This window comes from Aulonocara stuartgranti, assembly GCF_965226115.1.
Source record: "Aulonocara stuartgranti genome assembly, chromosome: 2".
Classification (NCBI taxonomy): Eukaryota; Metazoa; Chordata; class Actinopteri; order Cichliformes; family Cichlidae; genus Aulonocara; species Aulonocara stuartgranti.
In genome coordinates, this window is record NC_138940.1 from 36383060 (window position 1) to 36407105 (window position 24046).

The following is a 24046-nucleotide window of genomic DNA, read 5'->3' on the forward strand; positions in this document are numbered from 1 at the left end:
TTACATTTACATATACAGCAGTACACCTTTTCTTGCCATAGAACAACTTGCATAGCCGATCAGCGAAGTGAGATATATCGTATTGTGCAACATATACTTCCTCATTCCTGCCATCCATGACAGTTGATCCAGTTGATCCAGTTTCCGGGAGGTAGGAATGCGATCAGCAAGACTCAGAAAAACATCCTGAACAGCGCAATTTCAGCCTCTGCTGCTTTTGTTTCCTTGTCTCGTCACCATCACACACCTGTAAATGAAGGAGGAGTCCAGACAAGCAGGGATGAAATAAAAGTGCCAGCAGCTTAAAGGATGCAGTGAAGCTGCTCGAGTCGAGATAAAGAGCTGAACATGGCGAACTGCATTGTCAACTACGGCTTTTCAGCCTTCATACTGGTAAGTTTTTCATATTCACACGTTTGCGATTTCAGTTTTCAACGGAGGGGTTTTGTAAACGCAGATGTGGGACATTTACGCACAGCTTTTGCGCGCAAAGTCACGTATTTCAAATACATTTTTTCAATGCTTGCAACCATTGTGTGATGGAAACATTGTTCTGGTTATGTTTGCAGTTTGTGTGGATGGCCATCAACATCTTCCTTTTTGTGTATTTTTATTTCTTCTACGACTTGGGGCCGCAGTTCTTCTACACGCGTCATCTTTTAGGGGTGAGTAAAGATCTTTGTTATGATGCTCGGTTCATTACTTTTACCAAAAACAATTACTGCTTCTCTTCTTTAAGTGAACTTAAGTTCAGACGAACGGGGATGTAAATAGCTGAGAACAGCAATGGTGTTGAGCTTTTAACTTAAATGCTCTGTGTCGAAACTATGTTAAACTGCATCAACCCTGACAAGTACGAATTGCAATAATATAGAAGAAAAGCGACTTTAAGTCACACATAGACTATTTGTATATATATGTTTTCCCCTTTATGTATAGTGCGTCGTTTGGAGAGTGTTGTCTGTCCCATTCTTGTAAAGATGATGGTTTTTGAACGTGTCTTCAACCGTTCATCTCCAAGAGATTAAGCTAAACTGTCAGAGAAACATATAATATAGCAATAAAAGTACGTTTGTTTGTAACTTCGATCTCAACTGATTTTTAAATACAGTGTATTAATTAAAACCCCATATGACTCAGAAGCATGTACCTTGATCTGCCCATAAGTTGTGAGATGTGGAGGCAAAATATTCTTCTTTTTGCATAAATGTCTTTATTACACACCGAATGTATTTTAATTCATGTAAACTGCAACTTGATGTGTTCAAGCCCCATGCAATCACACAGAAGTACTTCTTAGAATGTTGCCATATTAAAAATTCAATATCGTTGGACCCCAAATGGTTATTTAAATAAGCAATGTGTAAAATTTAAGGGGGAAATTTCTCTAACTGACAGCAGACTTTTTTTTTTTAGCAACAGTGAGAGGCCAGGTCCAGCAATAAGGCAAATGTGGTGGAGGGTAACGCCTTTAAATGGAAATAGGAACTTAAGTATATTAAAAAATGCAATGACCATTACCCTCTGTGATTTTTGTGAAATGATGCTCATATGAAGATGCTTTTTATTTTAGTCTGCTTTGCCTTGGGCCAGAGCTCCTGCAGCTGTTCTCAACTTTAACTGCATGCTCATCCTCCTCCCAGTGTGCAGGAACCTGCTGTCTCTGCTCCGAGGCTCTTTTGTGGTAAGTTCCTCATGCTTTCATTAAGGATGGACCGATCCGATATTATGTATCGACATCGGTCCGATACTGACCTAAATTACTGGATCGGCTATGTAAAAATGTAATCTGCATTAACAGGGAAGGGGGGGTACAAAGAAATACTCTTTTTTTTTTTTTGTTATTCTCATGTCTAGCTTTTAATAAATAATTATCTGAATCTAACAACCAAAGTTTTCATCTGATGTAAAATGTATAGAAGTCCATTATTGTATATAGTAACGATTAAGTCTAATAGTTCGTAGGCTATAGTACGTTTTTCTTTGGGAAGGTACCATCTGTGCTGGCTGCAAAAATAAACCCCCAAAACTGGTCAGGTGGCCACCCACAACCTCAGACACCATTAACCAGCATAACAATGTGGTGCACTCGTAAGGCGTCCTGGAATCAAACCCCTGACATCTCATGTCTGTTTTGTGATGAGTTTGCATGTTCTCTGCATGCTTGTGCAGGTTTCTCATGCTGTCAAACTATGTAAGGTTCAATTTGCTTTGTGCTTAGAGCTTAAGTGACTTTTTACTGCTCGCTGAGATTATTACAGAGAAAGGATAACTCATCAGGTTGAGTAGCTTTCTGTTTTGTAAGAATGTCACTCCCATGTTTTGCCATTCACTCCCTTTCTTTCTTTGTCTTTTCAGCGTTGCAGCAGAACAATGAGGAAACAATTGGACAAGAATTTGACTTTCCACAAGCTGGTGGCATACATGATCGCTCTGATGACAGGTATGTAATGGTGAATTTAATTTATATAGTAAACGCAATGTAAGGTGAAATTGTGCGTCTGTTCCTCCTTATGTATCTTATGTCTCTTTTAAGTAGATATTGGAATAAAATCTGGCAATATTCTTCCGTTTAAAGATGACATTTCAATGTTGTTTCTGTCTATTTTTGTTTTGTTTTTCAGGTGCTATAGTTGTGCTATAGTCATAGCGACATGAATTATGCTCCAACAATAAAAGACAAAGAGACAAACTTCTCATTTTCTTTTCAAAAATGTGTTTTTGAAAAGAAAATGACACCCGTGCATGGGTGTGGTTAACTATTCGCCACACTCTGCAAATGTGCCTACATGAGTGATAAGCACATGTTTACTCAAGTCTCACAGTAACACGTATCTCAGTCTATTGTGAAGTTACAGTAAAACTGACAGAAAGATTAATTTTTCTCCCTTCCTTCCCTCAATCACGCAGCCACACACACAACACACACAACAAGTCAACAAGTGATATGTAAAGATCTGGAATTAATTTTGGCAAGACAAGTTACAGGGAAATGACTAAGAACATATGATAACAAAAACCTTTTCTCAAACGAGCGACTGCAAATATTTGAAACTCAGAAAGCTTGAACTGTTTCCTATGATCAACTTGTTAAAAACACTTTTCACACTTTTTTTTTTTTTTTGCAAACAAATACAAAACTACATAAAGCAGCCGTGACGTGTCTCCTCTGTGTCTTGTCACAGCTGTTCATACGATCGCTCACTTGTTCAACCTGGAGCGGTACAACAACAGTAGACAAGGTCTTGACGACGAGCTCAGCACCGCTCTGTCCGATCTGGCTGACACAGAAAACACCACCTACCTGAATCCAGTCCGTATAACCAACCTTGTAAGTCATCTACGGATTGCTCCGAAACTGACATGAAATGAAACGCATCTCTCAACAAATACAGAGCTTTGCATAAAACAAATAACAGGACTCATACTTATCATTTATCAAACTGCAAAATGTGGGGGTGCCGCTTTCGCTCACAGGTGGAGCAGATGACCGCGTGTCTCATGACTTAATGTAGGTAACCCAGGTTCATTTTTGACCTGAGACCCTTTTACTGTGTCTAATGAAGACAAAATAATAATACAATTTAAATAAAGCAACTTATAAATGTGCCGCTTGCAAACTTAAAGGGGAGTTCTGCTCTGCTAATGGATCAGCTGGACATGTGAACACTGTGACCAAGACCTGAAAGCTCACGCGTCTGCTTGTGTCTCAGGATCCTCAGCAGATTCCCACCTACTTTGCCTTCACCACCATCGCCGGCCTCACTGGTGTCGTCATCACTCTCGCGCTCATCCTCATCATCACCTCCTCCATGGAGGTCATCAGACGCAGCTACTTTGAAGTGTTCTGGTACACGCACCACCTCTTCATCATCTTCTTCGCTGGTCTCGTCTTCCACGGAGCCGGGTACGAGACAGGCTTCAGCCTTTGTTGACTTTGGCTTGCGTGTTGTTATTTTTGCAAGCAGGTTTCATTTGTGCAATTTGCACCTGCAGGCGCATTGTGAGGAGCCAGCAGAGGACAAATCCACCACACAACACAACTTTCTGTAAAGATCACCCTGATGACTGGGGACAGATTCCTGAGTGTCCCATCCCTCAGTTTGCAGGAGGGTTTCCACAGGTTTGTCCTTTTGTACAGAGAGTAGTAAATTAAAACCTTCATCAGTGAAACCTCGTTAACCTCTTCTTGGTTTTTTTCAGACCTGGATGTATGTGATTGGCCCGATGGTTATTTATCTCTGTGAGCGCCTGGTTCGTTTCATTCGTTACATGCAGAGAGTACAATACAAGAAGGTATGCTAGACTCACATTTCACCTGCTGCTTCTTCCACTTTTTTTGCATGTGATCCTAATCCATGTGCTTTGTCTTCAGATTGTCATGCGACCCTCTAAAGTGCTGGAGCTGCAGCTGATAAAGAATGGTTTCAAAATGGAGGTGGGTCAGTATGTCTTCGTCAACTGCCCAGCCATCTCACAGCTGGAGTGGCACCCGTTCACCATGACGTCTGCGCCCGAGGAGGATTTCTTCAGCGTCCACATCCGCTCGGCAGGCGACTGGACCGACAAACTCATTGAAATCATGAAGAAGGTACCAGAGGGAGCAGAGGGACCCAAGTGAGTCAAACAATCTGACCTTATCCAATCTGTTACTGTAGATGTTTCATGAGGAGGTAACTATTGCTACCTGTAATTTGTTTTGTTTTTTTTAAGCTTCTAATTTTTCTGGGTAAAATCAAAACTATTGTTTTTGTCTAAAACTGTAACAACACGCAAATACGTGACTCTGAAGAAAGAGTCCAAATGTCAAAGCATCTCTGAGCAAGATAACAAACTCGGATTGCATCAGGTGATCCCAGCTTCAACTTGTATACAGTGTAAGCGTGCATAACTGTGTACAAAGTATCCGGACTGATGCCATTATTAAACATTTTTAGGAGAAATCAAATTTCATGTTTCCAGATACTTTAATGGAGGCTGTTAAGCCAACTAACCCACATATATGGAACGTTTATTCACTGTAATGAGATCCATGGTAACTAAGTTTTCTCACAAGATCAACATTGCAGCTTTTTTCAAGGGTTTTTATTGTACCAGATTCCAGTTTGCACTTTGTTACAGTGTTGTCTTTTAGAGCCAAGGATCAAACGGTATTTTTGAAATCTTTGCAGTGAGATTACAGTTTCACTCTTTGTATGAATGAGTATTGTGCATGCATAAAAAGAAACAGCCACTGCAATTTAGCTGAGGTTAAAAAGGGTGTGGATTGGTATGTGGCATTTATCCAGATTACCTACTTATACAAATTTAAAAACCGATTTCCCAGCAGTCGTCTCCAAAGTTCAGGAATGCAGTTTGAAACTTAGGTGAGACGGACAGAGTCGCCCACAAAAATGCACAATAAGTGCACGACATAGCAACATCAACTTTACAATTAAATTTGGTCTGAAATAAAGGGCTTTAATTAAATGGGACTGCTAAGTCTGACATGACTCGTGTGTTGCAAGGCTCACTTATGGCTATGATTGTCATGTTAGTTAGCTAATATAACAAAGACAAATGCTAATAAATGCATATTGCAAATGAATTTGTGAATTTTGACACAGTCATAAATGACACTCATGTTTCAGACAAATTCCCTAGTTACACCAAAGAGTTGGTTTAACGAGTACTACTAGTACTTTAATTGTTTTTGATTATTGCTAAAAAAAATTTGCCATTCTGTTATGTAACTGGAAAAATTGTGTTGCCATTCAAAATAGTACATCCTCCAAACAAACAAACAAAAACTGAAGATTATAGCGTAGCAATAAGCAACAATACATGTATATTTAAACTATAACAAGCCTAAGTGGGAGCCTTGGAGTGCGCCACAGGAAACTGCAAAAAAATCAAAACCTTTACAAACTGATACTGACGTCCAAAGTCACATCCAGCAACTCGTTTCTTGACGACCTACAACTAGCTCTTTGAAGACGTCTCAAAACCTGTAGTTTATTTTTCTTGTTAAAAAAAATTCTTTTTGCCCTCAGGTTGGGCGTGGATGGACCTTTTGGCACAGCCAGCGAGGATGTGTTCGACTACGAGGTCAGCATGCTGATCGGTGCTGGCATCGGCGTCACTCCATTTGCCTCCATCCTCAAGTCCATCTGGTACAAGTTCAAAGACTCTGATCCTAAACTGCGCACCAGGAAGGTAACTTAACCCAACTGCTCCCCATCAGACTGTTTATTATGAAATGGATGAAACCAATTCATATAAAGATTATTTCTTTATCCCCAAGGTTGGGACAACAATAACCTTAGTGTTAGTTACTAAATGCTTTTGACCTTATGTTTGTGTGAGATCAAACCAGCTCACTTCTTCTATTCAAACCTAACACAGGGCCTTCAATTGTCCTGTAAATAAAGACGCTTGTGTTTGAAACAGCACACCCATGCCAGAGGATGAGTCATTGTTTAACATGCATTTGCTTCCTGGTTTCAGATTTATTTCTACTGGCTCTGTCGGGAAACGCACGCCTTTGAGTGGTTTGCCGACCTTCTACAGGTGCTGGAGAAAGAGATGGAGGAGAGAGGCATGGGGGATTTCCTCACCTATAAACTCTACTTGACTGGATGGGATCAGAGTCACGTACGTGTGTGAATCAGTCATCAACCTACTCCACCCTCAGACCAAAGTCCACAACAGCAGTTTGATGTCATTTCATCTCAAGCTCAGTGGGGGTTTTTTTTTCTCTCCCTCCACAGGCTACTCACGTTATGGTTCACTTTGATAAGGACACTGATGTAGTCACTGGGCTCAAACAGAAGACTCACTATGGCCGGCCCATCTGGGACAAGGAGTTTGAACAAGTCCGCAAAGAGAACCCCACGTAAGCTTAAAAAAAATTCTCTGGATTCAAACAAGTGCTTAAAAAGACTCAGAAGAACAAGAACTTTTCAAAAGTTACCTTAAAGCTTTGAAAATGTAAATATTTCAGAGCGAAAATGCCATTAGTTCTGTATATTTCTTCAGTTAACTAAAATAGCTCAACTCTGTTGCATTTATATGGCCTGAACTACCTACTTTTTCATTTCACTGATAATAAAGATAATGATTTTATAAATTCTCGCACAGTGAAATCTGCTTATTTCAATATGTTGGGTCTAATAATATTAATGTAAAGATGATATTGTCTCAAATGTCATCTTAATAATGAAATAATATTTAATATATTGTGCATTACACTTGAGGGAAAGACTAAAAAAGTTTAATTTTGTCATTATGGATTATTAAGTCTGAATTAATAGACTTTGACCTTTTAAACTGCTTAAATATAAAGTCTACAACCTCAACTACACAAAAACTGCAGGAGGCTGAATCCACTGTGTGTTTTATTGATTGTAACAGCATGTAGAATCTGAAAACGAGCACGTTTTCATAGCTGTAAAATAAATGAATGGAATAAAAGTTTGAATGATAAAGCAGCTTTGTTTTATTTTTCTGTGTGTTTTAGGTCCATTGTGGGAACTTTCTTGTGCGGCCCTGAAGCTCTGGGGAAAGTCCTGGAGAAGAAATGTGCCAAATACTCAGACGTGGATCCTCGCAAGACCAGATTTTACTTCAACAAGGAGAACTTCTGAGCAAAAAAAAAAAAAAAATAAGCAAACGAGAGAAAAACAGGAAGCGCACGTTTACATATTCAAAGGATAACAATCAGTTGGAACTTTGTCTCGCTTCAGAAGAGAAATGTCAAAACATCGAGGAAAACCAGCGTGACAGGACGAGTGTTTACAGACCTTCCTCCATCTACTCTGAAGGGAGTACAGAGGCATGTTGGGTCATTTTAATCAGTGGTGCTCAGGGATTTGCCCCATTTTTACCATTGTGAAGTAAGGAATCACTGAGGCTACATATATATATTATATATATATGTATATATTTGTGTCATATTAGGCTGCATTATTGTAGTACTTGACTAAAGTTACAGGGACGATTTATGCTGTTATTAAGATGAGGACCTTGGTTCTTAGATCTACTGAATATGAAGGTGTTGACAGAACGTGAAAAACTTTTACTTTACAAAATACTCACAAATGGAGTATATTTACTATTCATTATGATCTTATAATCGTTTATCTTCCACTCAAGACAACTGATTACACGGCTGATGCACGGTTTCTACTGTATATAACCCATTGAATGCATGCATGTAACAGGACACAAAAAAAATTATTTTTCTTGGCAGGAGTTTACCAGGAAACAGGTTTGCTGGAAAAATATGAGGCGCAATTACGACCTCCTGTATTCGAGCGTTTCCTTATCAGAAAAACGTGAAAGATAAAACCATGCCAGTCATTAAAGTTAGTGGTCAATGATCCTCTAAAGATGTGGAAGAAAACAATTCACCTGCTGTTTTTCTTGTAAATAATTTCTCATGAATAAAAGAAAATAAAGGCAATTGGTGTGTTTTTGTTGTTTTATTCACAAAACAGCTACAACATAACAACAGTTGGCTTTTCTAGGGGAAAAACGTGACATTCTTGCTCGAGCTTTTATTCAAGTTCAACATTCACCATAGAAAGTGACTTTTTCTTGCCTCCACGTGAATCAATGTTACACAAAACAAACATTATGATTTAAAACAAAAAGAACAGGTACAATATTCCAGACTAAGATGGGATATCTTCAGATCTGTTCACACTTTGCAGCCTGGTCCGAGTGGGGCAGACAGGAAATTCTGACATGATGAAATGGGGGGGGGGGGGGGGGAAGGAGGATGTCACAACATTTCAAAAACCTTTGACTCTAGCGCTAAGGTTTTATTTGCGACTGGAAAGAAAGAAGCTCTGACTTTTCAGTACTTTAATCAGTCAGACCATCAAGGGGCCCCACTCGCCGTCTTCTGAATCTGCTCTTTGAGGATAAGGATGCTCTGCCGCTGCTCCGGCGGCAACATTGCGATCTGTTCTGGAGTCAACTGCAAGACCTGCATGATGAGGGCAGCCTGAAAGAGGAAAATGAAAATGTTGCTGAGGATGTTAAACGTGTTTTTCTGGCCAACAAGCTGAACAGAACAGTCTAGAACAACAGTCTAATGATAGTGTTCGATAACACAGAAATCATACAGCTTTGCCAAAAGCGTTTATACTTTGCCAGCTATTGTTCCAGAATAACAATAGTTACTGTTCTCAGGTAAGGCAATCAATGATCAGGAATGCAGAAAGGAGGCTTTCAGCAAGCTGATAATAAAAACAGGTCATTTTACATGTTACCTGCATGTACCTGCAACTCGGTTGGTATAAAATACTTCAGAAGTAATTATACCGAGATATTTTTAACCGACTCATCATCCTGACTGATAAAAATGCAGCAGTGACAAAGAGTGACACTCACCTTCTCTTGATCCTGTGTGGAAACCTGATTCTGACCTGGACTGAAGCCTCCTCCTGATGGAGGAACCCCAGAAATACCAGCACCCTGCAGATCAAATACAGTGTTACTGTAAGATCACAGTTCTTCACCCATCAATGATTATCCAGACAGCACAGATTTCTCTTGTATTTTGCAGATTTTCGTGCTTTTGTAAAAGCTGCCTATGAAACAATTTAGAGCATTCTGACTCCCTGAATGCCCTGAAGTATAGATGAAAACATGGAAAAAAATTAAAATAAGAATGAAGTAACGCAAATCGTACAACTGATGTCATAACAATATCAAGACACACACACACACACACGCACGCGCGAGTGGTCTTCTTTCGGTAGTTCCCTTTAAGGATCGCAACAGCAGATCTTCAATATCCATCTCACCCAGGCTTTAGCATCCTCCTCTGTCACTACATCCATGAACCTCCTGAGGAATTCATCTTTTTCTAGAAATCCTGTCCACTCTCCCTCCATTTGACATCTCAGCCCTGTCTCTTTAAGTTTGTCTCCAAAACGCTCCAAAAACCTGAGCTAACCCTCTGACTTCTAACCATGCCTATCCTGGCCAATTCCAGTTAAACCAAAACACACAGCTGACACAGACATGCAGAGATGCAAACGTACCGGTCTTGCAGGTGGCGGAGCATTCGGACCCATTGCATGAGGGACAGGGCCTTGCATTCCTGGTGCTATGGGAACCCTCTGACCCGTAACTGGAACACGAGCATCCATTGCCCTTGGATCACGGCCTGTGTAAGGACACATAATTAGATGAATTTACCCTCAAAGTACGAGACTTTCGCAAACTATGACGCCTCATAGGGGCAGGTACCTCTGGCTTCCATAGGGGGTCCCCGTGGCTCCATCATGGGGGCCGCCCTGGGGTCAACCATCATGTTCCGTGGTTCACCCATGGGTGGGCCTCTCATGTCCATTGGAGGCCTCATATCTGGAGGGGGTGCAACTCCCAACTGTGGCATGTGTACAGGCGGAACTTGGTGGGGGGGTGGAGGTCCCATGTAACCCCGGCTAAACGCACACAAAATAAGAGAAGTTAAACATTTTTAAAACTAACACAGCACAAGTCATAGTTTTTAGACCATAAAGTGGTCTTTGATATAGTCTAGCATTAAAACTCAAACGATATTAAGCAAAGATTTTACTATATAGTAGTATTTCTGGTCAGTAGTAGAGTAGAGTAGGGCTTTATCATCAGAAAACCAGTCACAGGAAATTAGATGCATTTGTTAGTGAATCGTGAAAAAGAAACCAACAAAATATACATCTTTTAATTTATATTTTTCCACCTGGGGAATTATTAAAGCAGACGGCAGCAGACACAGTGAGCATCTCTGTTGACAAGCTGACACATCCATCTTCCATGTCCTGCTGTTTTGTGCAGCCAGAGACCAGACTTGCGTTTCAGTTGTTGTTTACCTTTCTTTAACATTACATTTCCCCCAAATCAGCCAGGACAAAATAAAGACTTTAGTCTTGCAACATCAATGACTGGAACAGACACTCCTAAAAGTCACACCCAAATGTATCGTTAAGGTAAAATGGGATGTCTTACTTGGGGTCTATGACCTCTCCAGTGACAGACAGCAGAGTTCCTCCTCTGGGGTCATTGGGACCATCTCCCAGCAGGCCTCTTGGGGGTATACCACCTGGTCCTTAGAGGAAGAATTCATAAATTTAACCACAACACACACACACACACACACACACACACACACACACACACACACACACACACACACACACACACACACACACACACACACACAATACAGATGATACACGAAACATCTGCCAGTTAATTAGTGAAAAGAAATGGAGATGTGTCATCATATCGAATGACTTTCAAAGCTGAAATTCCAGTTAAGAAGAACCACGCACACTCCTAAAAAGATGAGTGTTTGCTCAGAAGAAAAAAACCTACACAGTTAGCTCAAACTGCACAAAGGCCACAGCAAACTGCCACAGAACAAGGTCACAACACACAGATACATCAGGGACACACACACACACACACACACACACACACACAAAGAGGAGGAAGGGTAGAGCATTGTGGTCTCATCAGCATTAATATGCAGATCTAAAGATTTGAAAGCAAATTTATATAAACACAAAACAAGAAGAAGAAAAACTCTGCTCCCACACGTATACACAAAGCTGATTTGAGAGTGTTCGCCTACTTGTGTCTTCTAAGTCTGACATTATTTGGCCATGAAAGCATGGCGAACAGAGGCATGCATAGAAAAGATCAAGAACAATGGATGTCTCATATTCCATTTATACGGCGTTACAGCATTAAGGCAACAACCTATAATGATGCCATCAGTTAGCTCAGTGCAAATTAGGCTAATTTACTGCACTTAAGCAGAAATATATTCATCACAAATGAATAGATCTTTTTCTGTTGATCTGGGAAAGTTAACGTCTTCTGATTTACTCTAAGGAAAACGAATTTAGAAGAAACTGATAAGATAAAGATCATCTGGGCTCCTTGTCAGTGTAACGCTACTGTGTTTGTGCAGCAGAGCAGCACCAACTTCATTGTTTACAGTCCTCTCAGTGGCACTTGTAGAAGAGTGTCATGACAGCTAAGCAGATGGTATTCCAGATGTCAAGCAGTGCCAACTAGCAGAGGTGTGGACTCGAGTCACATGACTTGGACTCGAGTCAGACTCGAGTCATTAATTTTATGACTTTAGACTTGACTTGAAATAATGTTCTAAGACTTGTGACTTGACTTGGACTTTTACACCAATGACTTGGGACTTGAATTGGACTTGAACCGGTTTACTTGAAAAGACTTGATATTTTACCCCAAATATAAAATTTAACATGCATATTATATAGAGATTGAAAATGTGACGTCATTCACGGGTAGAACCGCAAAGGATTCTGGGAACTCGTGGCAAGCGGTACTAGCGCACGCAGGCTTTCAATTAAAATCAGTTATACAGCGATAAAAAGAAACACAAAAATGTCAAGAAGCTGTTGTATTATTAACTGCAATAGCCGGTCGCATGACAGCCACGGGAAGCCGACGGGTAAAGAGATCGGTTGTTATCGGATTACGTCGTTGAAGAGAAATTGTTCAAGCCATGTTTCCGAAGTAACAAAGACGCGACGGATGGCCTGGATTGCAGCCATTCAAAGATCAAATATAACGTCCCAGAACACTCCAGCTCACAGGTTAGTCTGCTCCAAGCATTTACACGAAGGTCAGTGTTTTTTAGTAGTTAATACGTCATTCTTCTTAACATAATTGGTGATATAGGTTACAAGCAAGTCTGGCGCTGAACAGAAATTGTCGCGCTATGCTCCTTTATTTATTGTGCATAAATAGTGAATTGTCCTGACACAATATTGCGTTTCGCTTCTGTTATTATGGTACATTGACAAAAACATATACTTTTATTCACAGGGTAAAACAGGTTTTTTGTATCACTAATTGCCCAGTACGATTACAGCATACAGTATTATTGTCACTGCTACATTTCTGTAATGAACCAGAAATTATTTCCACTACTAATTAATTACCGTTGAGCTCAAAGGTCCTATTAATAAACAGTTAACGAATGTGTATTTATGATGACAATTTGTGAGACTGGTAAACTTATGATACGTACGATGGTCTTTCGTTCCACACGGTGCATTTCAAGGTCCTGTACCCATCCGTCGGTAAACTGTACCTGGGCTTGTTGCAGTGACCTGAAGTTACTAAACTTCATGAGTGTATGCACTCACTCCAAGAACCGTATGATTATAAATATGCATATAAATATGCTAAGATGAGATAGCTGACTTCATCTAACTAGCAAATGTTGTCCAGGCTACGTTGGTGATACAGTTTTTTTTTAATGTGTATGATATTTTTGTCATGCGATTTTAAAGCTGGTCCTACAACCGCATCCAAGAATAACATGCAGCTTATCTCAGAACTGTCGGTGAAAATTATTCTTGGAGCTAGGTTTAATTGAGCTGCATTTTAAAGAGGTGCAATTTCACAATTTGTGTATATTTTCTAAGTTCACTATTTTGTCATGTGTTGAGAAAAACACAGATTTTAAAATTACATGGTCTAATATTTACATTTAGCATAACTGCAACATTATTTTTTCGTTTTTTTTTTTTTTTTTAAAGACTCGAAAGGACTTGAAATTCAAAGTTTCAGACTTGTGACTTGACTCGGACTTTTACACCAGTGACTTGAGACTCGACTCTGACTTGCCTGACATTACTTGAGACTTGACTTGAGACTTGAGGATAAAGACTTGAGACTTACTTGAGACTTGCAAAACAATGACTTGGTCCCACCTCTGCCAACTAGTTCCTCACATACAGCATTGTTAACTGTGAAGCTCTGTATACACGTATGTAATGTGTTTATATTATATAGAACAACAGCAACTGGTCATATATTCACCTTCAAACATGTCAAGATTATTGCTGGGCACCCGAGTAAGAGCAACGCCGTGTCTGCGCTGGTTTGAATGAGCAGTTCTCATATTTCGACTAAACCGTGCTTGATGTGTGAAGGGGGAGGTGCGCACACAAGGGTGCGCTTGTAATGTAATCCAGTTTAATTGTATTTATAAATTTTCTAGTCTAACTGACCAAGTACAGCAGACTATGAATCATGCATAACTATATGTTAATAAAACACTTTATTCTATACATGTAAAGCTCTTTATCTACTTCACTTCTACAGCCGATGCATGCTTTTGGACCGTGCCTGGAGCACCCAGAGGCACAGAGAGGACATGCAACACAGAAAGGCCCCAGCTGGGGCTCGAATCGTCTCAAGCAGAATTTATGGTCTTGCAAAGGTGGCGTGTATGCCGTCTGCTCCACTCCAGGTGCTGCCCCTTTGCCTGCAGTGAGCTCTGTTCTCAGATGGAGGCAGTGTACAAAGTATGTGCTACAACCGGTCTGAGGGTACTTGTATGTTTGAACTGAGCTCTGCGCTACATCTGACTGACCAACATTCAAGGAGCTGAAGTAAAACAGGTAGTTAAAACCAATGAAGAGTGTCCAAATCAACCATCGCCTGTGCTTATCATGCTTTATTTCCTGGATCTGAAGTTTTTTAAATTTCGTCATTCTCCCATTCTAGATCAACTCCACTATTGTTCCCTTCTCTATTACGCCCACTTGTCAGCCAATCAATATTCGCCAGTTGCTTACATCATCTGGTTCCAGAGACATGCAGTGAGGATTCTTGGAGGACTGCATGGAAGCGTGTCTCTTTGTATCGTTGGGATACAAATGGTGACATCACTCCAGTCACTCTCCAGTGCAGTAAAAGCTATAAACTACAGCACAGCCTGTTAAAAATGTGGATTTTTGGTTTGTTTTTTTAAACTGAACTGGCTTCAGCCTCACTTCATAAGCGATAAGTGATGCTGACAAACACAAACAAAAGCCAATCAAGAGAGTAGCAAAGCAGCTTCATTGTTATACCGTACCGTCCAGCTTGAAAGCAAAGCCAGCAATTTCATGTCATTATCAAGTGACTAAGCTGATCCTGGAGTAAAAAGAAGGCCAAGTAGTCTCTTTCCATTAGTGCAAATGACACATGCCTTTTCAAATAATGAATGCTGCTAACACAGAGAGCTCTCACTGTATGAGATATTTCACCGCTTTCATCTTTATCTTTAGCAACATCCATAAACCGTCTCTATCAATAATAAACATCTCACATCTGAACTCGTTACCCTTCAGGCTCAACTCTACAGAAACGAGTGGTAGCTCTGTAAAAGTCAGCAGTCAGTGAATATCATTTATTACAATTTTAGAAACAGATCTCGTTTGATAATTAAAATCAAATCATTTTTGTCAGATATCTGCAAGCACACAGGTGTATGGATGAGAAACACCACGCCACTGGCTCGCTGACCCAAATTTACCCACACTGCCATAGCAACAGCGCCACGGCTAAAAATGTAACATAAATAGAGAAAATTAGAATAAGCGGGCCTTTTGGGAAGAAAAGAAAAATGTCCCGCCACCCCCTCAAAAACTAAGATCGCGCAAGTGTCGAGCAGGAGATCTCCTCTGACATCCATCAGTCTGGATCAACGGGAGCTCAAGTCTCCTTCCAACTTTGCCAAATCTCAAACAGCAGAATCTGCTGATCACTCTGTAATCGCCCAAATAAAGTAGTGACTGAAAGGTTTTAACTTCATTTGTATTCTGTTAAATTTCGAACAGAGAAGCAGAAAAACGAAGGAGACATATAAAACTAGCTAAAAACATGTCGAGGACAAGAAGTACAGAAGAAGCTGCAGTTCTGTGGAAATCAGATAACACCCTTTAGGATTCAAGGTCTTACTCTGTAGCCATTACCTGGCCGTGTACCCTGTCTGACCAGTGTTTAGATCCAAACTCAGATGACCCGCCTTGCAATTACACCTGAACTTGTACCGCTATCTGATATTCCCGTGTTACTGTTGTTCCTACAACATCATGATTAATGTTGCTCGAGGACTACAAATATAAATTCCCCATTACACTGCCGTGACGTCATTAGTTTAAGTTAGGCTTCCAGGAAGCAGACAAAAAGAATAAAAAAAACAATTCACATAATGTGGGCGGGGTGTGTCACAAAGCTGTCAACTAGGATTTGTTGACACATTTGTCTTCAGGGGTTTCTGCAGATTTTTATAGTTAGTGAAAATGTAACCCAAACAACTTTTACTGAAACTTTCAGCACTGTTCTGGTGCCTAAAAGTAACCAAACTACAACAGAGAGAGAGATTAAATAAATAAGTAAATATAATAACTCATAAAAAATTCAAACAGCACATAAACCCAGGTATCCCAAGTGAGATGGATCCACTGATCCGCCCCAGTCTCCTCTTTACACGTACAATGTTGCATTTTACACTTTGAAGCGGCTGTGATGACGATCCTGGAACAACATTAATTACATGGTTGTAGGAACAATAAACTGGGACGTCAGATGCACCTGCAGGTCACTATGAGGCGGTCTAAACTTCCTTTTGTATCACATAAACGCTCCATGAAATCGCATCAGTACTCCTTGTCATGATATCCATCAAGCTCCCCCGTGCAGGCTGACAAGTAGGCTGAAGGCTGAACACCTGCACCATCTGCACAAACTGGCCCCAGCTGCTATCTGGAGCTGATCAGCCCAACTGTGCATATCTTTACAACAACAAAAAACTAAACATTGATTGTACTCATGACCTGGTATATTCCTGTGTAGCTGTGGTAGTGCTCTGAGATTGTAATAATTATATACACAGACTTATGAACTTCTCTAAAGGCTGCATGTGTGATGAGTCATTTTTATTTACAGCGGAAATGCTGTCAAAAATATATGCTGTATATTTGAAAAGTGTCACTGCTTAGCAGGGCTGCGACCTGACTGGAGAACCGAGGAGGTACAGTGATACCTTGAGGCCGCTCGATAGCAGCTTGACCAGACGATCCTGTGGGAGAATGCTGAAGGTTTCCTGAGCCAGCATTAAAGTGAGAAGAACAGGAGACAAGACTCAAGAGGGCAAAGCACCATTTTAGCACGCTCGTGAAATCATCTCATGCACAAATAAAGGTACAGAAGGGTGAAGAAGAGGGAACTTTTACAAAATCATCAAGATGGCATACATCCAAGATTTAAGATAAAACACAAAAAGAGAAGACGATAACGAGGACACATGGCGTATATCGTTGTGGATAAACCTCCACTATTTATATGACTGTGGTGACACCTGCTGATCCAAATGAGCCATGACACGTGCAAAGTTTGGACGCAAGTGGATTCTGTAAGTATTCGGATCCCCTTCCTTTTTTGCAAGAAATTGTCATGTAGATTTAATCTTCCACTAGAGTTGCATGGAACTGCATTTAAAAGGACTCCATCAGCATGAAGGAAAAGATTTTCTGGTCTGATGAGACAAAACCTGAACTCTCTGGGCGGAAATGCAAACTGATTGTTGGGTTCGTGGTCACCTCAAATAATGAGGCTCTTCTTGTTGTGTTACACAGAAGAAACCCCTGTTTTCAATCAATGCCTTGGAACAATTTTATCACAGTGGTCTATAGAGAGTTAAATCGACCTCATGTCTTATCTTTTTTTCCCCTCATCCTAGCAAACAGTTTGGATTTCAGGATCCAGTAAAAACAGGTGTGCCTTTCTAATCCATGCTATAGATGGACTTCAAATCAAGTTCTAGACGCAGGCCACATGTAAATGTGTTTGGGTGCTGTCAAAAGCATGTAAACACAACACAGTTTTGGCTGCCCCACTTCAGAAGGTGGGAAAAAAGTCCTCACTGTGCAGTTTCACAATTTTTAGATTTTGTAGATATTTTTGAATTTGGTGAATTGCTATTAACAAAAAAAAACATGGCCAGCATTTCACAATCAACAAACTCAACCTAAAGTTAACTCCAGTTTATATTTTGCCCTTGGTCGTGCATGCTCTATCTGTGGTGGCTCTAAGCCCCACCAGCGGTCCCTGCCCCAGAGTTTGTGGGCCACAAACTTTGGCCAGTGAGAACCTGTTGGACACTTCATGTGTAAATAAACCTAAATGTCCTTTTTTTAATTAATGTAAATAAAAAAGGTAAGACCACAGTCTCTGACATCACGTGCCAAAAACTCTGCGCATCAATGAAACAAAGGAAGGCATTTCCCAAAGGTCACTTTCAGACCAAAAACTGTGTTTGCATGTGGACGAAGGCCAAAACACATGAAAACGAACCACTTTAAAAAACACAGAAAAAGACACACCTCAAGAATAATTAAAGCAAATAAGACGCACAGAATCTGGGAACCCATCAGCTAATGTCTGGGGTCAATGTTTCAGGCTTCCGGATTAGCCAGCTGATCTCGAGATAACAGATATCCAGGCCACGACTTCCCATTACATGTGCTGGCTGTGTCAGATTATGAATGGAGATGAATTTTAAAAAGCAAATATAAGGCTAAATCATCATGAGGCACACAGAGTGCTCCTCTGAATCCTGAACCAATCTACTCACCACATGGAGTGGTGACTGAACAAAAACCCTCTAATAACAACTGGACACCAGAAAGCTTTGGGTACCAAAATTCTTCACATTCTACGTATTCACATGTGGATGTGTGGTAATAGTAATTACCGGCTACAGTATGACTGCCACAGTAATCATGCGATAACTAATATAAACGACAGATCTCAGCTTTTGAGATTACCGTTTTACAAAGACCAATCTAGAAATAATGCTAATTGTATCCACTTTAAATTAAAATGTATGCAAAAACAGAAAGGGGGTAAATACTTTTTGAATCCACTTTTGTCTAATTGGAAACACTGCACTGAAAAACTGCTTTTCAATTACTGCTGTCTACCGACAAACATTAGCATTATTGGTGATTGTTTTATACGCCAAAGAAAACAGCTAATAAAATATGACAGGTTTTCAAATTTAAGACATGCCTTCATGCAGCTTATTCATTTACATGCTTGGAACATTTGTAACAATTCTAGATTATCGAATGTTTAATGATTTTATAAAGTTAATGTCTTAGAGATAGATACCTGCCCTGTATTTATGGTTTGTTTGTGTAACTTTATACTACAAGTGGCCAGAGTCACACTACCACAACCAATTTCACAACTTTTGCCATTTCAAGCGTGCATGTGGTCTGATGATTACCTGGAGGTCCAACTGGTCCCGGTCCAGGCCCAGGTCCTGGTACAGGCATGGGTCCAGGGACAACTCCCATGTTAGGGGGCTGCATCATCTGGGGCGCTCCATTGACATGCATTCCAGGCTGAGGACATAACAAAATAAAAATGATTAAGAAATGAATGGAAATAATATCTCCTGAAACTGTATCTATAAAGAAGAGAACATATGGTGCTTGATCCCCTCATTGAGGACAAAAACATGTTAAGTGACATTTATGTTACATTTCTGTCTGCATGTTTGCTCCATTTCAAAGTCGTTTGAGATCAGACGAATGAATTCAAGCATGGAGCTGGAACTCCTGCCAGCTCTGGACAAACCTTGTAGCAAAACATCCAATCTACAAGCAGTAGCATTGCCATCAGGCACTGCTTACAGCAGGGGTGTCAAACTCATTTTAGTTAATGGGCCATGTTCACACTGTTTGACAACAAATGGGCCGGACCTCCTCTCCTACAGCACAACGTATAGTCACATTTATTGATATTGGTGTTTTCAGAGTTAGACTGCTGCTATTAAAATTTACAGCTCACAGTGGATCTACAAAGGAACAACAACTTTACATGTACCTTTCTATAATTCCACCCTGACCACACCGACACAGGTATTTTATAAAAACGTAGCTTTTTCTATGCGCTTTGGGCGTTTCCCCACACATAGAGCCATTTTAGGTCACTGAAAAATTAACAAATCTCAAACAAATCTCAGTTTCTGCGTAAACAAGGAAACCAAAAATCTTCTCTTGCACCGTCAAAGGTGTGTGCCTTTATCTCCTTTTTGGTATCATAATCTACCCTGTGTTATTGTTGCCCCAAGGCATCTGATTGGCCAACATTTCTACACGGTTAATGGTTATATCGCCGTCTGCTGCTTGACAGTAATGGACACTGGTTTTGTTTTGTTTTTTTCAATACAGCGCTTGTGTGGATGTGACTTTCTTTTTAAACCAAAGCAGAAAATTCTTGTTCTAAAATGTATTAATGGACTAACCCACAAACTGCCATGCCACATGGTGGTGCAGACGTTGCCACGGTTGCCTCACAACAATAAGATTCTTGGTTCAAACCTTCAAGTCATCTGGGGCCTTTCTGTGTGGAGTTTCTGTGTTCTCCCTGCACGGTTTCTCTTGTTTCCTCCCACATCCCCTCATATAACCTCCTGTGTCCTTTTCCTAATCACCTTTCTCTAACCTCGGTGAAAACGCTACAAGGTGTGAAGGGGAAGTTATAAGGACTTAGAAATAGAGAAGCGTGGTGCTCAGAGAATCCAAATGCACATACATTAGGCTCTTTAACAATGTGATGGTGCAGTGTTGAAACTACAATGTCCAAAAGATGTATTAAAAATGCACATTTTACTTCACCCCAGAGTGTTCTTATATTGTTGAACAAGAACCACTGGGAAAAAACATCATATCATTACAGGTGCTGGAACTTTAAAGCCTATAAAATGAAAAGCATCTTATTTTCTTATTTTTCCTACTGGAGACTGATCCAACTCATCCCCTCCTCCTTGTTTAGGATTTCTATGAAATTCCCTGTATCCAGCACTTATCCAAGGTGGCTCTAAGAGAAAATTCATTGATGATAATCCTAAAAGCTGGCAAAACAACAAATGCACTGAGATCAATTAATGCAGCGTATGATCAGGATTTAGAGAACATATAAATCTGCACTTCTCATGCAAACCAACTCCTATTCACAGACAACCAGTGGGTTTAACAGAAAAATTAAAAACATATCATCAGGTTATGGAAATGGAAAATGCACTTACAAATAACATTTGCATGATCAGGCCTACTTTATCAGTTATGTTGATCGTTTTTCAGGAACGCTCAGATGGTCCTTCGCTATGACTTATGAGATAAAATTTATCTACTTTCCTTTCATAAAGGTTGCTTCAGCGTATGATCTACTAAAGGGGGTAATAAAAGAAGCACTGAAGCCGTTCCTTATCATTTTGAGAATTCGGATCACCACGGACTACGTTCCTCAGTTTGGAAACTTCATAAGCAAAATGAATTGTATCATAGGTTAACTGATGATTCTAAACTGGCTGTAGGTGTTAGTGTGAGCGTGAATTATGGTCTTTCTGTGTTAGCCCGGTGATAGACTTGGTGCGTGTCCGGGATGTACCCGGCCTATCACCCACTCTCAGCTGGGACAGACTTAAACACCTCAAGCAAACTACTTGTTGAGATCTAGAAATATTTTAAACTTTTCACCCCGCACATTTTAACACTTCCTGAAGCCAGACCAGGACTTTTGGTGGGCCAGACTTTGTGATCCTTTCACCAGTATTTATTCACTCCATGGTAAATTAACTGGTTCATATACAATGCTTTTCTAGGCAAAGCACTTTATACAACATGCCTTATTTGCCCATTCATACAAGCACTTTTTCAACACCTAATTGCTTTCTATCTAACATTCACACATTCATACATCAATGAATGCATCAGAGACCAACTTGTGGCTCAGTATCTTGCCAGAGGATACTAGCCATGCAGGCTGGAGACTGGAGAAGCCAGACTGAACTTCTAACCTTTTGATTAGTAGATGACCTGCTCTACCTCCTGGGCTACAGCCATCCCAGCAACCCTTGCATGCGTGCACATTTTTCAGGACACACAATGGGAACATTTTGTTGAAGAGAATACACAGTAATATGACAAAAGATATGTTCTGCTTACCACAGGTTGAGACACGGGCATGGTCGGCTGTGTAGGTGGAGAAGTGACTGTCGGTGCTCCTCCGCCCTGTCCACTGGGAATCAGAGGCTGGACTGTTGTTTGACGATGGAGCATTTTCTATACAAGGAGTGAGGGGAACATAAAAAAAAAAATACTGCTTGCTTTGGCTTTAAAATGCAGGACAGAATAAACATTTACTGAGTCGAGAACAACTGTCTTCTGACTGTGACTCATCTCTTCATTCTCACCAAGGCTATCTCAGGATCAACAATCCGCATGACCACTTGGGCCTGCAACAGAGCGTAGGCCAGCTGAGGGTTCTGCAGCAGCATGTTCCGTGCCTCCTGAGGACTGTTCTGCACACACAGCTGGAGGGAGAGAGAGAAAAACATTTTTTTGAAACCAAAGGGATCTGATTTTAGAAACTACTAGAAAAATCTCTGACTACATCCTAAAAGACTTAAAAAACAAACAAACAAAGAAAAAACACTCTAGTTTTTAATCCCACCACCACTTTTTACTACCCACTCATGACTCAGACATAACTCCCTAACAAACAGGCATTAGACCACAATCTGCAGAAATACCACTACTATTAAATCTGGAGCCACTGACTCCAATCAGCATCTGGAGCGTTCCTACTGACACAAGCTTTTGGTGAAACAAATGACTTTCTGAGTAAAGCAAAAGACGTCTGCAGTGTGGCGTTTCTTTGGGCTTAATGAAGCAGACTACCAGCTGTACAAAGACGAGGCTTCACTGGCAGAGCTGAGAGTGGCAGGCTGCACAGCACAGCCTCTGTTAATGAAAGGGAAGATGGAGCATCTGCATACAGTTAAGCTGGAGGTGATTCAGACTGTGTGAAACATTTGTCACCATCCTTACTACTGACAATTAAAAAAAAAGAAAAAAAAAAGAGTAAGGAGCCTCATACATACAGTTTTAGATGATGTCATTTGGGAAAACTAATTTTTTACTTTAAAAGACTCACTGTTGTTTCATGCATTTATTAAACGCTCAAACGCGAGAGGTTTTATTAAATTTGGCTGTGTACAGGAGACCATAACGTTTTACATAGAGCTGAACATAAAGTCATCAAATTAATTCTTAAATGCACCACAGACTACCCATTTGGCAGATGATTCTACTATTGATAAGTTCACCTCTCACCGAGAGTACAGTAAAGAAACCTCAATCTCCTCTCTGGAGATGGTTATAAGTGTATATGGGGGGGGGGGACGACACACCCTACCTTCATTTGTTTCATGAGTTCAAACATCTGCTCAGGTGGCAGACTGGCTACTGCTCTGCTGATGGACTCTGGGGCCTCCTCTGGCTGGATGCTGTCTCCATAAGGAGACTCAATAATGGGGGCTCCTGTTCCCAAACCTGTGCAAGACAAAAATAGCTTGGGTATTGAAACAGATTATGACCAGAAGCTTACCTAAACAAACTCGAGAGGAAATTAAAAACTTACTTTTCAGCTCTTCCTTGTTCTTCTCACTGGCTGCGTTGTCAACACGGAGAGCCCGACCACTAAACTCTCTCCCATTCAAGTTTCGCATGGCACTGAGGGCAGTCTCCTGGTCTTGGTATTCACAGAAACCATATCCCTTTGGCTTTCCTGTCTCCCTGTCATACACTAACCTGAGTACAAGAAAAGGGAACAATCCACATTTAAGACTGTCTAAAAGGACTTATTAAAACCCTATAAAACATCTTAGTTCAGAGAGGACCAGGTCTAGCGCGTTCCTTCACTCACCTGAAACTGACAACAAGTCCGACTTCAGAGAAGATGTCTTTCAGCTGTTCTTCTGTGGCTTCATACGGAATATTTCCCACTAAAACAATTAATACACACAATATTTAGTGTTAGTATGACAATAAACAGAAGAAGGATTTGTAATTCGAGGCTCCTTTGCTTGCTATTTCTTTTTAACTTTCCCTCGCGCGGTGTTCAGCTAACAGCAACACTAGCCTGACATCCATGTTAGCAAGTTTTGATTCACAACCCGCTTCCTTACATTCTTCCTGAGCACCCAGAGGATAAACTTACCCAAACACAGCGACCTAAAAGCAACAAACTTACCGAACACCGATCGTAGTGACCGGTCAACGGCTGGGTCTCTATTCGCGGCTGCAGCTGCGGCCGCAGCAGCGGCGTTGGCAACAGATACGTTCGCCATTTTGGGGACAGAATTTAATGTTACACCGGAAACTAGAAGGAG

The 24046-nt window shown here is 40.6% G+C and overlaps 2 protein-coding genes across 6 annotated transcripts; one reads left to right on the forward strand and one right to left on the reverse strand.

Annotated features, from left to right (window-relative positions):
* Positions 1-63: 63 nt before the first annotated feature.
* Positions 64-7662, forward strand: nox1 (NADPH oxidase 1). 3 transcript variants are annotated; one of them, XM_082546815.1, is made up of 13 exons: positions 64-393; positions 570-665; positions 1574-1684; positions 2359-2443; positions 3186-3331; positions 3714-3907; positions 3997-4123; positions 4204-4296; positions 4376-4617; positions 6033-6195; positions 6487-6633; positions 6750-6874; positions 7499-7662. In XM_082546815.1, exons 1-13 carry the CDS (start codon positions 349-351, stop codon positions 7623-7625), a joined length of 1701 nt encoding a protein of 566 aa, XP_082402941.1. In that variant the 5' UTR covers positions 64-348; the 3' UTR covers positions 7626-7662. The 3 variants fall into 3 exon arrangements, with proteins under 3 accessions (XP_082402941.1, XP_082402943.1, XP_082402942.1); XM_082546817.1 differs by lacking the exon at positions 64-393 and adding an exon at positions 1417-1493 and having other exon boundaries at positions 575-665; XM_082546816.1 differs by lacking the exon at positions 64-393 and adding an exon at positions 1417-1462 and having other exon boundaries at positions 575-665.
* A 785-nt stretch (positions 7663-8447) lies between these two features.
* Positions 8448-24045, reverse strand: cstf2 (cleavage stimulation factor, 3' pre-RNA, subunit 2). Of its 3 annotated transcripts, none has more exons than XM_082546841.1 (14): positions 23908-24045; positions 23581-23659; positions 23296-23465; positions 23071-23207; positions 22067-22186; positions 21819-21935; positions 19094-19211; positions 16847-16906; positions 10984-11083; positions 10243-10439; positions 10035-10159; positions 9379-9462; positions 8847-8989; positions 8448-8722 (listed from the first exon to the last, which is right to left on the reverse strand). In XM_082546841.1, the coding sequence occupies exons 1-13, from the start codon at positions 24002-24004 to the stop codon at positions 8864-8866; spliced, it is 1530 nt and encodes a 509-aa protein (XP_082402967.1). In that variant the 5' UTR covers positions 24005-24045; the 3' UTR covers positions 8448-8722; positions 8847-8863. The 3 variants fall into 3 exon arrangements, with proteins under 3 accessions (XP_082402967.1, XP_082402966.1, XP_082402968.1); XM_082546840.1 differs by having other exon boundaries at positions 8837-8989; XM_082546842.1 differs by lacking the exon at positions 16847-16906 and having other exon boundaries at positions 8448-8989; positions 23908-24044.
* Position 24046: the final 1 nt, after the last annotated feature.

Bases quoted from the DNA above. Each gene is read 5' to 3' on its own strand.
- nox1 (XM_082546815.1), top strand. From the start codon at position 349: ATGGCGAACTGCATTGTCAACTACGGCTTTTCAGCCTTCATACTG. The intron at 3,908-3,996 runs GTACGAGACAGG...TTGCACCTGCAG, and splicing joins CTCGTCTTCCACGGAGCCGG to GCGCATTGTGAGGAGCCAGC. The intron at 4,124-4,203 runs GTTTGTCCTTTT...GGTTTTTTTCAG, and splicing joins TTGCAGGAGGGTTTCCACAG to ACCTGGATGTATGTGATTGG.
- cstf2 (XM_082546841.1), bottom strand. From the start codon at position 24,004: ATGGCGAACGTATCTGTTGCCAACGCCGCTGCTGCGGCCGCAGCTGCA. The intron at 23,208-23,295 runs GTAAGTTTTTAA...TGTCTTGCACAG, and splicing joins GAACAAGGAAGAGCTGAAAA to GTTTGGGAACAGGAGCCCCC. The intron at 16,907-19,093 runs GTAATCATCAGA...ATGCTGGCTCAG, and splicing joins GGGACCAGTTGGACCTCCAG to GAAACCTTCAGCATTCTCCC.